The sequence below is a fragment of the Aspergillus alliaceus genome, assembly GCF_009176365.1.
Source record: "Aspergillus alliaceus strain CBS 536.65 unplaced genomic scaffold BDW43scaffold_3, whole genome shotgun sequence".
Taxonomy (NCBI): domain Eukaryota; kingdom Fungi; phylum Ascomycota; class Eurotiomycetes; order Eurotiales; family Aspergillaceae; genus Aspergillus; species Aspergillus alliaceus.
Window position 1 is genome coordinate 894,509 of NW_022474686.1, and position 13,457 is coordinate 907,965.

The 13,457-nt window shown below is 50.4% G+C and overlaps 5 protein-coding genes across 5 annotated transcripts; all 5 read left to right on the forward strand.

The window, feature by feature from the left end:
- Window positions 1–154: 154 nt before the first annotated feature.
- BDW43DRAFT_262143 (class I SAM-dependent methyltransferase) lies at window positions 155–2,487 on the forward strand. The gene is made up of 12 exons (XM_032040386.1): window positions 155–304; window positions 379–419; window positions 486–530; window positions 584–590; window positions 646–690; window positions 747–782; window positions 836–957; window positions 1,004–1,029; window positions 1,081–1,111; window positions 1,179–1,533; window positions 1,582–1,841; window positions 1,911–2,487. The coding sequence occupies exons 1-11, from the start codon at window positions 254–256 to the stop codon at window positions 1,810–1,812; spliced, it is 990 nt and encodes a 329-aa protein (XP_031905434.1). The 5' UTR covers window positions 155–253; the 3' UTR covers window positions 1,813–1,841; window positions 1,911–2,487.
- A 168-nt stretch (window positions 2,488–2,655) lies between these two features.
- On the forward strand, window positions 2,656–5,135 carry BDW43DRAFT_262151 (cation diffusion facilitator family transporter). The gene is made up of 5 exons (XM_032040387.1): window positions 2,656–2,923; window positions 2,975–3,021; window positions 3,082–3,168; window positions 3,239–3,541; window positions 3,602–5,135. The coding sequence occupies exons 1-5, from the start codon at window positions 2,845–2,847 to the stop codon at window positions 4,679–4,681; spliced, it is 1,596 nt and encodes a 531-aa protein (XP_031905435.1). The 5' UTR covers window positions 2,656–2,844; the 3' UTR covers window positions 4,682–5,135.
- Window positions 5,136–5,159: 24 nt separating this feature from the next.
- Window positions 5,160–7,738, forward strand: BDW43DRAFT_262156 (putative manganese ion homeostasis (Fr)). The gene is made up of 2 exons (XM_032040388.1): window positions 5,160–5,713; window positions 5,785–7,738. The coding sequence occupies exons 1-2, from the start codon at window positions 5,363–5,365 to the stop codon at window positions 7,390–7,392; spliced, it is 1,959 nt and encodes a 652-aa protein (XP_031905436.1). The 5' UTR covers window positions 5,160–5,362; the 3' UTR covers window positions 7,393–7,738.
- Window positions 7,739–8,445: 707 nt separating this feature from the next.
- Window positions 8,446–10,976, forward strand: BDW43DRAFT_320384 (sugar porter family MFS transporter). The gene is made up of 4 exons (XM_032049071.1): window positions 8,446–9,143; window positions 9,206–9,534; window positions 9,599–10,060; window positions 10,138–10,976. Exons 1-4 carry the CDS (start codon window positions 9,046–9,048, stop codon window positions 10,839–10,841), a joined length of 1,593 nt encoding a protein of 530 aa, XP_031905437.1. The 5' UTR covers window positions 8,446–9,045; the 3' UTR covers window positions 10,842–10,976.
- Window positions 10,977–11,356: 380 nt separating this feature from the next.
- On the forward strand, window positions 11,357–13,279 carry BDW43DRAFT_296796 (putative ab-hydrolase associated lipase; the record flags this gene model as incomplete). Its single annotated transcript, XM_032044267.1, has 1 exon — window positions 11,357–13,279. One exon carries the CDS (start codon window positions 11,357–11,359, stop codon window positions 13,277–13,279), a length of 1,923 nt encoding a protein of 640 aa, XP_031905438.1.
- Between the last annotated feature and the right edge of the window lie 178 nt (window positions 13,280–13,457).

Below are 13,457 nucleotides of genomic sequence, written 5' to 3' on the forward strand. Positions count from 1 at the left end.
AAACTTCCCGGCTGACAGGCGGACTTGGCTCGTTAGTGCAGCACTGTCGTTCGTCAAGCCCAATCATGCAATCCATAACTGGATGTATTATATCCTGGCAGTCCGGGACAGGGGTTTCGCAAACGGTTTTTCCTTTACCGAATCTTCGTGTAGCATGTGTTCGCGTTTTGTCATGGACTAATACCTATGGCTTATAAACGATCATGGCCCTCTGGCTCATTTGTGATCTGTCATATTAATCTCGTTGAACATTATGTCTTGCTCATTTCCAAGTGCCGATGCTGATCCCCCCATCGACCCGGAGGTGAGTGTTTCTAGAAAAATAGGGAAGAATACTTTTAGAACCTTATTTGGACTGACTAATTTCTCCGCATTTAGGCCGATGCGGACCTCTATAGTGATGAGGATTACTCCAGCGCGTACGTATGGCTTAGGGCTTATCTGCTCACCGACTAGCAGACTGATTGACCGAATTCCCCCAACAGAGTCAGTACAACGACGTCTCTGTCGTCAAGTATCTTAAACTATCAGTGAGTATTTTGCGTTATCTCCTGAAGGCTAAATTTATCGTTTAATATATAAGATACGAGGTTTGAGTCTCGCTGATCGCCCACCCCGCTCCACGACTGACACAAGGTTGATAAGAATGGACGGCGATATCATGCATATCGCCAAGGCGAATATGTCATTGTACGTCCTCACGAGCACCTTCCACAGCCTGCCATAGATTAATCAATAGCGCACAGCCAAACGATGAACGAGAACAAGACCGATTGGACCTGGTACTCTAATGCATCAAATCCCTTTTGTTTGGTACTCCTCTCACCTCGAATAGGGCCATCACATATGGACTCTCGCACTGGGCGGAGCACTATACCAATCTCCCATCTCGGAGAATCCACAAAGAATCTTAGACTTGGGAACCGGAACGGGCTTGTGGGCAATAGATATGGCTGAGTACGAAGCAATAGTTGCCTTGAAGGACCTCGCTAACAATGAACAGCCAATATCCGGAGGCGGTGGTCATCGGTTGGAATATTCAACATCCTTATTCTTTTTACCGGCTCTGATTGGTGATAGGAACGGACCTGAGCCCGATCCAACCTTCATGGTATGGGCCTGCTCTACTCCGAGCACTGAAAAGCGGACGAACGCGTCATAATAACTATGTACATTAGGGTCCCGCCGAATTGTGTCTTCGAGATCGACGATTTCGAACTTCCTTGGAACTTTACCCAACCTTTCGATTTCATCCATGCCCGGGGCATTGAGGGATCGGTCAAGGACTTCCGACGACTCTTTCGCCAAGCACATCGGAACCTTGTACCCGGCGGCTGGTTTGAAGTAATGGAGCCTACCGTTGATATCTTTTCCGACGATGATAGTGTTTCGAAAGCACCGAATTTATCAGAATGGCGGGATAGACTGATAGAAGCGAGTGGGAAGTTTGGGAAGCAAATGGGATCGGCGAAGAATTATAAGCAGTGGATGATCGAGGCTGGCTTCAAGGATGTGACGGAGGAAATACATAAGGTCAGGGGCGTTTTGGTGTCACTAGATCAATGGTGTTGACTATTTCAGGTGCCTTTCTCGCCGTGGGCAAAAGACCCAAGGCTAAAGGAGCTGGGACGGTACCAGCAAGCCAATATGTTGGAGGCTCTTGATGCGTATTCATTGGCGCTGTTCACTCGATTCTTGGGATGGAGTGTTGATCAAATTCAAATGCTCTTAGTAGGGGTCCGAACAGAGTTGTTGGACAGGAGGCTACATATATATTCGCGGTACTATTTGGTCTACGGTCGGAAGGAGTAGAACTCGTAGCGTTGGACGTGTCATATATGGTAAGGTTGCCGGCATATTCTGATAGCTATTACAAGTGGACCCATGGGCTAACAGCATAGATAAATCAGGGATGCCTTTTCCTGCTGCTTTGACAGATATAGTGTATCCATTATCTTCTGCGCTTAAGCACATTACCGCAAAAATAACATACGATCCATAAAACCCCCCGCAAATGTTTGTAGTTTTAAGGAGAACAAGACAAGAGAAGCTAGGTTAATGGACGTATGGGGGTCCACACACGCGCATACTCCGTGATACGGTTCAAGGTCTTTGGTGCACAGTACCAATCTAAGCACTCGACAGATAGCGCCAGGTGAAGCCCTTGACAATACTGTGGGAATACTGCTTCATGCCTTTGTTTGACTAGTAGAGTTCAAATCATATCTCCAGGTCATGTGATCGCACCTTATCATTGCATTAGTGGCTGCACTTCCGTGTACTGGCATTCTTGCGGTAATGAACGTGGAGATACTTGCCGGTTTGCCCTATAGGTGGGGTTGGACCGGGATCATCGCCGAGCAGCAGTGGATGATCGATGGGATGACATGTACAGGCATGGAGCTAGCCGTAATTAGAAACATGATTCAAACGCTCAATTCGATGTCGAAAGCTGTAGACAAGAGATTAGCAGAGGAAAGATCGAACTATCAGGTGTATGTGTAAGGAACAGAGAATCATGCCTGAGGCCAACTTGCTATACTCTGTAACGCCACTCTCGGCCCGGGATCGGAGCACTCCGCCTTCACCAGGCACCAATTGCGACTAGACAAGGGTAGTCACTTCTAAGCGATGATGCTACCGATATAGTACCTGTTTTTTTTTCTTCTCTACGTCAACCCCTTCTTCCCTTTCCGTCGCTCTATAAATCTCATTCTCCTGTCATTTCTGCATACCCCCTAAACATACCAGCACGTATCGCTTGGTCTCCCCCTAGAGTCGGTTTGTCGTCATCTTCTTTTCGCGGACTCGCGCCTCCTAGCGCGCCGCATCAACCTCACCACAATGGGTCTCTCCAAAACCAACAGGATCAAGATCCTGCTGGCCATTGATACAGCATTCTTTTTCTTGGAACTGATTGTTGGTTAGTCTTTGTGTGCGTATGCCACCCTGTTCTCGATCTCACACGTTACAGGCTATTCCGTCCACTCGCTTGCCCTTGTTGCGGATTCGTTTCATATGGTATGTACTTGACACAATCTGTGTGTCGTCGCTGACCCATAGCTAACCGTGGTTGTGAAGCTGAATGATGTGTTGTCATTGTGCGTCGGTTTATGGGCCGTGAAGGTCGCCAACCAGGAGACCACTTCTAAGATGTACACTTACGGGGTAAGTTCTGTCTTTCGGTCTGCGCGGGGTAGGGCGAAACAGGGGCTGACTATTATCATCCCAACTTTAGTGGCAACGCGCAGAAACCCTCGGTGCCTTAGTAAACGGTGTCTTCCTTGTCGCTTTGTGTTTATCGATATTCTTAGAAGCTATCCAACGACTGGTGGAACCTCAGGAAGTGCAAAACCCGAAGCTGGTCTGCATTGTCGGCTGCTTTGGCCTCTTGTCTAACATCTTGGGTCTGGTGTTGTTTCATGACCACTCCCATGGTCACAGCCATGGGGAAGATACAGAGGACGTGAATGCCGCAGAACAAGGCTATGTGTCTCAGGCCGGATGCGACCATGCCCGTCCAGATAAGCGGGGGATTACAGTAAGCTTAACTCCGCGCAACTATACGATTCGTGGCCAGCTTTTGAGCTAACTATCCAAGAACGAGTCCACATCCTCTTCCCCTGATACTCGGAGACGCCGAACACTCGATAGCCAACACCGCGGGTCCCGCCGATACAGCAACGCCACGAACCGTGGTTTCGTCGGTGTGGAAGACATCCAAGTACACCCAGCTACCATGAGACAAGAGATTATTGCGGCCAGTCGCAATCGTTTTGTTGATGAGGAACAGTCTTCTGAATCGGATAGTGACCAAACAGGCGTTGCTGAAGTGGATAACTTGCAGCCTTCGGAACGATCTGCCCTTCTTAGCCCCCAAAACCGCGGGGCCAAGTATACGGATGAAGTAAACGCGCCCTTTCTACCAGGTGCAACGACCGATGACGACATTCACAAATTCCATAATCACGCCCAGCCAAAGTCGAAGGATTCCAAACACGGTCATGGCCACGGCCACGGCCACGGCCATGGCCACGACCTCAATATGCGGGGCGTTTTCCTACATGTTATGGGTGATGCCCTAGGCAACGTGGGGGTCATCGTTTCGGCCCTAGTTATCTGGCTGACTGACTATGACTGGAGGTTCTACGTTGACCCTGGCATTTCGTTGTTGATTACAGTGATTATCCTTGCCTCGGCCATTCCTCTGTGTAAAGCCGCGTCGAGAATTCTTCTACAGGCCGTACCATCCAGCATAAGTATTGATCATATCAAGGAGGATATTGAGAGACTCCCTGGTGTCATCGGCTCGCACGATTTACACGTTTGGCAATTGAGTGATACGAAGCATGTCGCTTCAATTCACATTCAAGTGGATACGGAGATCAAAGGCGAGGGTTCAGAGAGGTATATGCGCCTGGCTAGACAAGTGAGAAGATGCCTGCATGCCTACGGCATTCACTCAACCACGATCCAGCCCGAGTTCGCACTAGGAAGCGACGCCGAAGACAATCAAGCCGCTCCACCGGATTCCCGTCGGGGCAGCAACGATCCTTCAGCACCCGGTCAGTCTTCGAACCGCATCAATAGCCTGCGGGAGGAGGACCCGCGGGCATGCCTTTTGGAATGCGGCGATGGCTGTACGCGAGGTGGAGAGTGCTGTCCTAAGACTTCAACATAATTCGACATTGTACACTACGTACTGTTCATCGTCGGTCAAAAGCTGGCCGTCGTTCCTTATTCATACCCCCTTGTCTCTCTCTTGTTTTTCATATTTTACCTGGATTGTATGTTGGTGCCTCAAGTAAAATTCTTATTATTGTCTTGGGTGGGCTATTGCTATTTCATTACGACCTAATATACTGCCAGTAGATATTCCGATATATCTATATCAATGGTGTACTCATAAGAGCACTTTGTCTCGCTCATCTTTTCTCTGCGTTCCAATGATATTAATAGAATCCCAACGAGATTTCTTCTACTTTTCTGTACTCCGTAATTATAGATCTGGTCTGGAGTACAGAGTAAACAAGAATCTATTAATAGACGTCTGGACCCACGACAGTCTAAGCTTTACTGCCGTCACCCTACACGTGACCCCGCATCCGCTGGTCAGTGGAGATCAAGAGGAAAAACCCCCCTGTGTTGTGAACTTCACCCTCGGTTGACCAGTGGCCAACTATGCTTCGTCTTCAGCGTACTGTATTCATTTACCAGTACTACTAATTGTCACTATTCCCCTTTGGAGCATGAGAACCAATCACACCGCTTGCCGACATCTTGTCCCAACTTCCGTTTGAAGGGCGGAGCAATGTCGCGGACCTAGCTTGACTTTGACCACTTTCGGGTTGAGGCAGCAGACATGAGTTATTCGTATCAAAACAGCACCAGTGCGGAGGCCTACCGCCCAGCCCGTCGCGATTATTACGCCGACTCATCTCACGTTCAAAGCGGCCTACTCAACGCGTTGCCACCATGGCTCCGGCAATGGGGTGCCAGACTCCAAACTCGTTGGATCTCTCCGATCCTCCACGGAACAGAAAGCTCTCAAGATAGCAGGCAGCTGAGCGCACGGCCATGGAGGATTCTTAGGCACATTTTCACGATCACGAATGGCCTGGCCATTCTCTGGTTCTTTACGTTATGGTGGGGGGAACGGACGGTCTTCCAAGATAGTGTAGACAAATGTGTTTGGGAAAATTGGGAGAAATGGGTCAGTATCTCCATCATCGGCAATGTATCTGGAATATTGGGCTGGGGCTGACATGCTACTGTTATTCGCAGCCCCGAGATGCAACACCCCACCACGTTGCCTTTATCGCGGATCCTCAATTGGTCGATCCTCACACCTATCCCGGTCGACCCTGGCCCTTGTCCACATTGACAGTGAAGTTCACGGATCAATATCTTCGACGGTCGTTCTCATCAATCCAAAGAAGCTTAGGTCCCGACTCGGTGTTGTTTCTGGGTGATCTTTTTGATGGAGGAAGGGAGTGGGCAACAGCGCAGAGTTTCAGCCCAGAAAAGCGTTATCAGAAATATAAGGACTCGTTCTGGAAGAAGGAGTATCATCGATTCGTGAAGATATTCTCAGAGCAGTGGAACGAGGGTGATTCGCACTCGGGCAACCCTCGCGGCCGGAGAATGATCGCTAGTCTCCCTGGAAATCATGATTTGGGGTTCGGAACTGGGGTTCAGCTGCCTGTCCGTGATCGATTTCAGGCATATTTTGGCAAAAGCAATCGTGTTGATGTTATCGGAAACCATACCTTTGTTTCTGTCGATACCGTTTCACTGAGTGCCATGGACCAGCCGGACCCGGAGACCGGAAGTTCTGGCTCTGGGGACGGGCATCCTCCAAATGAGCGAATCTGGAAGGAAGCAGAGGACTTCCTCAATAATATGAACGTTCATCGCGGCAAGGCGGAGACGGAGGAATTACGGACGATGAGGAATCAAAGTGAAGGTCACTTGTTCCACCACAAGGTTGTGGACATGTCACAGCCTACCCTCCATCGAGGACTTCAATCAGAGGTCGTAGGATTCCCTGCGGTACTACTTACACATGTTCCGTTATATCGCAAGCCGGCGACGCCGTGCGGGCCTTTGCGGGAACGCTACCCACCTTCATCAGGCGGATTGGAAGAAGATGAACGAAATGCGCTCTCAATTTCTGCTGGGTACCAATATCAAAATGTCCTTACGCAAACCATCTCCAAGGACCTAGTCACAAAGGCAGGCCCGAATCTTATCCATGTCTACTCTGGGGACGATCATGACTACTGCGAGGTCACCCATCGCGAGTTTAGCGGTTCCCCCAAAGAGATTACGGTGAAGAGTCTCTCCTGGGCTATGGGAGTTCGACAGCCGGGTTTTCTGCTCACCAGTCTCTGGAATCCTGTTGACCCAGCCACAGGGAAGCCGAGTCACCAAATGAGTGCTGGCGCTACTTTGCAAAATCACCTCTGTATCCTACCGGATCAGATATCCATTTTTATTCGTTATGGCCTTCTATTCGGTATTACCCTTGCTATTCTTCTCGCACGAGCCTTCATCCTTGTGCTTTACTTCCCCTCAGCGGACCCCTCCACTCCGATCCTTCCCCTCTCTGAGTTCCGCCCTTCCCTCCACGTACACACAGGCAAGATCCCAAGCTCCAGTACCTCCAGCTCCACGTTTCCATCGCCAGGCGGCTTAGCGAGCCGTATCGCCAACGCACCCCCTCGATACTCTCAAGCCTACAGTGATACTAATCTCGATGACGTGGACAATGCGAAGTGGAAAGCAAGGGTCCCTGCTCCCCGGGGAATCCGGGGGGAATTTATCGACTCTGTTAAATATGTCGCTACAATTGTGTTTGCATGGTATTTCTTTTTGATCTGGAGGTGGTAGATACCGGATCGGAAGAGGCGAAAAGTCTTCAACCTGGGATTGTACATAGGAATAGCGTGTCTGATCTTTATTTATATTGCATGGAGGACCTGGGACTGGATTTTAGGGTTCGCCCTTTGTTTGTCTGAATAAATATACGTATATATATACCAATCCGTCATTCCCTTGACTCCAAACTGGGGTAATCCCCCAGAATCATGCGATTCAAGCAGCCGTAAGATATTTTTCTCTGTTCTTGTCTTAGGTGAGAAGTTGTGTTTCACCTTGAGAGAGTAACCATGGATCCACCCCATAGTCAATAATTGTCTAAAAAAGTCAAATGCCATTTTAGTTTCCTTCCTCATCCCCAGGCCGCAGAGAAATTGCCAATTAGACGACCACAACCGGGAAAATGTCGGAGATTCTCCCACTCGATCTACAATGCCGCCCAATCAGAGTAGACGCTATCCCTACAAGTGTTTGAGTGGCAAAGCCCTAATTTGCTTGAACCATGTAACGTCACCCATATCCTGTCCCGAACATAATGTCATTGTGCGCTGAGCCGAGAGTCTCTGCCCGAAATGGTACCGGTGAGACTCCAGATTGTGGTGAACAAGATTCCCCTTTGGCGTCGACCTACTTCATTGGCCTCTACTTTTCCTTGCGTACTCCATGTTTAGGGTCCCTTTCCCCCGTCCGGGGTTGGATGGAAACGTGGAGACTCCAGTTGGACATGAACGCCATGGAGGTCGTGCATTTTCCCCTTTTGGAGATTGAAATTAACTTCTAGGCACTGACACCTGGCTACAGATATACCAGAATAAAAACCGGGATGTGAACAACAGCTTACCGACAGGATTGTGATTATTATTACGAGAAAAGTTGGGGATTTCGGGATTGTCACGAGGATTGGTCGGCTTGACCGCGTTCGGCATCCTCCGAATTCTCTGCATTTTTTGTTGATGAGAAGGTCTTCCCGTTCTCGGCTTCCCTCCGCCATCTCTGCCCTCAACACTTTATTTTTATCCTTTTATTGCCACTGTTTCCTCAGGTCCCGTGCCTCGGATTGCCGTCACGGCGCGACTCGCCTAAAGGATCCCGTAGATGGGGGAGGTCTATCGTATTAGGAGTCGAGAAACATCCACTCCGCTTGCCAAGTTCCAGAATCATTCGACGTCCGTGGTTTGCCTGAGCCTCGGCCATATGTACCTTCTTTCCTCGAACCAATCATTCGTAGTATCTTCGTGCAAACCTCCTCCACTTCCCACGCCGTCGAACGTTCGTCTTCTCCAGACTCGGGGCTATGGCGTGGAGAGAGACACATATCCTAGGGCTAGGGCCGAAATTACCAAATAATCCCTCATGCAGACTACACCAGCAGCTTCTAGCCTGATCCCGTGCCCTCAATTGGTCGTAAATGCGGGATAGCGCTGGTTTCGGCCGGCTCCCTAATGAAGTTTTTCCCCCATGATGACCGGATACGGTCAAGGTTGGCTGTTGTGGCCTTCGGCCTGGAGGAGTACAAAAACTAGTCCACGGCCCCTTCCCCATGGAGATCGTCTATCTCATTCTTCTCTCCGCTTGTCATTCCTGCTCCCTCTTCTCTCTCGACTTCTAGCGAAACTCTTTCTCATAGACTGATACTCGACTCATTTCTGCTTGCCCTCCTTCACGATGGGCCTCATGCTAAAGAAGCCAGATGATGCAGTGGGTTCGGCTGCCCCTGCCATCCTTATTGGCTTGTTTGTGGCCTTTGGTGGTGTTCTGTTTGGGTTAGCTGGCCCTGCCTGTCGTCGTTTGAAGTGTCTCATAGACTGACATTGTACTCCTACAGTTATGATACCGGCACCATCAGTGGCATTCTGGCCATGAAATACTGGCGTCAGCTGTTCTCCACCGGCTATATCAACCCTAATGACAACTTCCCCGATGTGACCTCCTCTCAATCCTCCATGATCGTGTCTCTGCTGTCTGCGGGCACTTTCTTCGGCGCTCTGGGTGCCGCCCCCGTTGCTGATTACTTCGGTCGTCGCATTGCTATGATCATCGACTCATTCGTCTTCTGCTTCGGTGTTATTCTCCAGACTGCCGCCACATCCATCCCACTGTTTGTTGCCGGAAGATTTTTCGCCGGCTTCGGTGTCGGTTTGCTCTCCGCAACCGGTATGTCATGGGCTCTCACTCTAATATATATCTGGCATAGGTATAGAGTACTAACAAGCTTTAGTCCCTCTGTACCAGTCCGAGACCGCTCCCAAGTGGATTCGCGGTACCATCGTCGGTGCCTACCAGCTGGCCATCACCATTGGCTTGCTGCTTGCTGCCATCGTGAACAATTCCACCAAGGACCGTTGGGATACTGGCTGCTACCGTATCCCGGTTGCTGTTCAGTTTGCCTGGGCTATCATCCTGGTTGTCGGTATGCTCCTGCTCCCGGAGACACCTCGCTTCTTGATCAAGAAGGACAGGCACGAAGCTGCTGCCAAGGCTCTCTCGCGCCTTCGTCGCATCGATGTCAACGATCCCGCCATTGTGGAGGAACTCGCTGAGATCCAGGCCAACCATGAATATGAACTCAGTGTGGGCAGTGCCAGCTACCTGGAAATCCTTCGTGGTAGCATCGGCAAGAGACTTGCTACTGGTTGTGCCGTTCAGGCTTTGCAGCAGCTGGCTGGTGTTAACTTCATCTGTATGTTTGCTGCCCCCCTCCCCCTCCCCCTCCCCCTCTTTATCACCTCACGTATGACTCGGTCTAACATGTTACAGTCTACTACGGGACAACCTTTTTCGAACACTCCGGTATCAAGGACGGATTCATCATCACCTTGATCACTAACATTGTCAACGTTGTCTCGACCTTCCCGGGTCTCTACATGGTCGAGAAATGGGGTCGTCGTCCTCTTCTCATGTTTGGAGCTGTCGGCATGTGTGTCTGCCAGTTTATCGTCGCCATCGTTGGAACTGCCACATCCTCCGATGTCTCCAACAAGGTGCTGATCGCCTTCGTCTGCGTCTACATTTTCTTCTTCGCTTCCTCCTGGGGCCCCGTCGCTTGGGTTGTGACCGGCGAACTCTTCCCCCTCAAGGCTCGTGCCAAGTGTCTCTCAATTACGACGGCCACCAACTGGCTCCTCAACTGGGCCATCGCTTACGCCACCCCCTACATGGTTAACTCGGGCCCGGGTAATGCCAACCTGCAGTCCAAGGTGTTCTTTATCTGGGGAGGCTTCTGCATGATTGCCGGTGTTTTCGTCTACACTTGTATCTATGAGACCAAGGGTCTTTCGCTGGAGCAGGTTGACGAGCTCTACGCCAAGATCCCCGTGGCATGGCGCTCCAAGGAATTTGTCCCGTCCGTTAACTACGTCGACGTCCGTGACGTTGCTGCGGGCAAAGGTAAAGCCGACCTCAATGAGCTGGAGGCTGATGCCCAAGCCAAGCGTGGTTTGGAGCATGTTGAGAAGGCTTAGAAGCATAATTTGGCGTTTGTCAATTGGGTTTTGCGGTCTTGGTTAGAGGTGTTTTTTTTTTTTTTTTATCCTGTGCGCTTCCATAACAGCCTTTATACCTAGCGAGTGGTTGTTTGCAATTTTACTCTGGTCACGAGAGATGCGGTATGATGATTGGGTTATGGCCAATACCTTGTATTGTATAATATACGTGAATTTTATTTTATCTATTTATTTTATTTTTGATCATCGATTTCTTCCTTACCTGAGGCCTCAGGCACGGCATGTATAGACTAATTGCTGATTGGACAGCGCCAGGGATGCTTACGTCGCTAGTCCCCACCTTCACGTGCCCATCCCCTATTTGCAAGACCTTCCCGATCAGGAAACATGGGGAAACCTGGGGCATGCCATCTTCCCCCTTCCCTTCGTTAAACATCCCTCTTTCCTCCCACTACTCGCTACCCTTTCCACAAGGAAGATATGATGAGGCACTTCCCCCCCTTCTTCACAACAGCCATCCCCTAAATACGATCATGTTGATAGGCTCGCCTCCGGAGCATGATCCCGATTCCGCATACAAAGTGCCGCTCCTATCCTGCGAGTCGACGGGCTGCCCAGCGCATTCCGAAACGATGGCTGTTTCAGCCAGCCTCACTAACACAAGTCCCGACGCCTCTCTGACAAATGGAAGGCGTGACCAGTCCGCTATCGAGCTACAAGAGTTAAACAGTGAATGTACATGCGAACGGGACGAAAAGAAGACCGGCCGTGCCACCGGGACCGGTAACCTTTCCGATAACAAGAAACAACATCCGTCGCAGAAACAGTGCAAGAACTATGCTTTTTCCTCCCTAGATCACCCGTTATTTCCACCGCTGCCTGTGTACGGCCCCCCTACCTTCGTGTTTACTATAAAGTGTTTGATGCTTCAATGCCTGTCATTCGTGCTGTCGCTGTTGTTTCTGGGCGCTGTTATCGTTGGGGCGCTGTTTTGTAGGACTGTGCAGGCTGTTTCTCATATCAGGGCTCGTTTGAGTGGTCAGGATCCCAATCAGCACCGGGCTTTCTATGCAGAGGAGCGCGCGCGGGAATTGGAGAGGCAGAAGAACTTGGAGAAGTGGAAGCGTCGTCAGGAGAAAAAGGAAATCGACGAAGAAGCACCGGATGAGTGTCCTCCGTTGGAAGGAGGGAAGGATCCGGTCGTATGCGACGTGGCTTATTATGCGAGAAGGGTTGGCCTTGACGTCGAGACATTTCGCGTGCAGACGGAAGATGGATTCATAATTACCTTGTGGCATGTTTATAACCCTCAAGAGTACATACCCATGCCCTCAGATTCAAGGGGGCCTCGCGGACCGGATGTATTTACAGGGAGGAGGGATCACGGGCCCTCTCCTTCGAAACGCAAATACCCGGTCCTCCTCATGCACGGGCTGCTGCAGAGTGCTGGTGCGTACTGCACCAACGATGAGGATAGCCTTGCCTTTTATCTTTGCAAGTCTGGGTACGATGTCTGGCTGGGTAACAACCGTTGCGGACTCACTCCTGAACACACGACATTATCGACGTCGGATCCACGCATGTGGACGTGGAATATCCGCCACATGGGCGTACTGGACCTTACGGCACTCGTGTCGCGTGTGCTATACGAGACCGGCTTCGAGAAGCTAGGCTTGGTGTGCCATTCCCAAGGGACAACGCAAACATTCGTGGCCCTAGCGAAGGACCAACGACCCGAACTCGGGGAGCGTCTTTCGGTCTTTTGTGCATTGGCTCCCGCTGCGTATGCCGGGCCATTGATCGATAGGAGTTACTTTCGCTTCATGCGGATCATTTCTCCCGACATGTTCCGCATTGTATTCGGCATTCATGCTTTTATTCCCTTCATGATGACCGTCCATCGGTATCTTCACCCGAAAATATACGGCACGTTGGGGTACTATGTCTTCTCATACCTCTTCGGCTGGAGCGATACTCGCTGGGACCGTGGTCTACGTGATCGTATGTTCCAGTTTGCTCCAGTATATGTCAGCGCCGAGACCATGCGATGGTGGCTGGGCCGCGAGTGCTTCGCGACACAGAAATGTATCTTGTCCACGCGCGAAGTCGGCCTCCTTGAGACAGAAGAAGACCATCGTTTTGAAAAGGGTATAGACGACGGAAGTCCGCGCAGCGACACTGCATGGTATGGATGTCAGGCTCCTCCCATGGCTCTTTGGGTTGCGGGAGCGGACAATCTGGTTGACGGCAGAAAATTGCTTCGGCGTTTCCGGAACGGACGTGAGCCACATGTTCACATTGTACACGAGAAGATCATCGGGGAGTATGAGCATCTCGATGTCTTATGGGCCATGGATGTCATTGAGCAAGTGGGAAAGGAGGTGCGACAGGTTCTCTGGACGACGATGCCAGATGATGCCCGCGCTACTTGTCGGGTACCTAAGGGTGTGCAGTGATACCCTGTTGACATGAGATATGAGGCACGACTAGATGTTACCCTGCTTTTGTGTATTCTTTTGGCCCGGAGCTCACTGATTGTATATGTGCAGTGTACTCCAGATATACATATTCATGAATCGTTATAGATAATAGTAACATAGACTTAATCAATGTTGGGTTTAACCTATTACTACA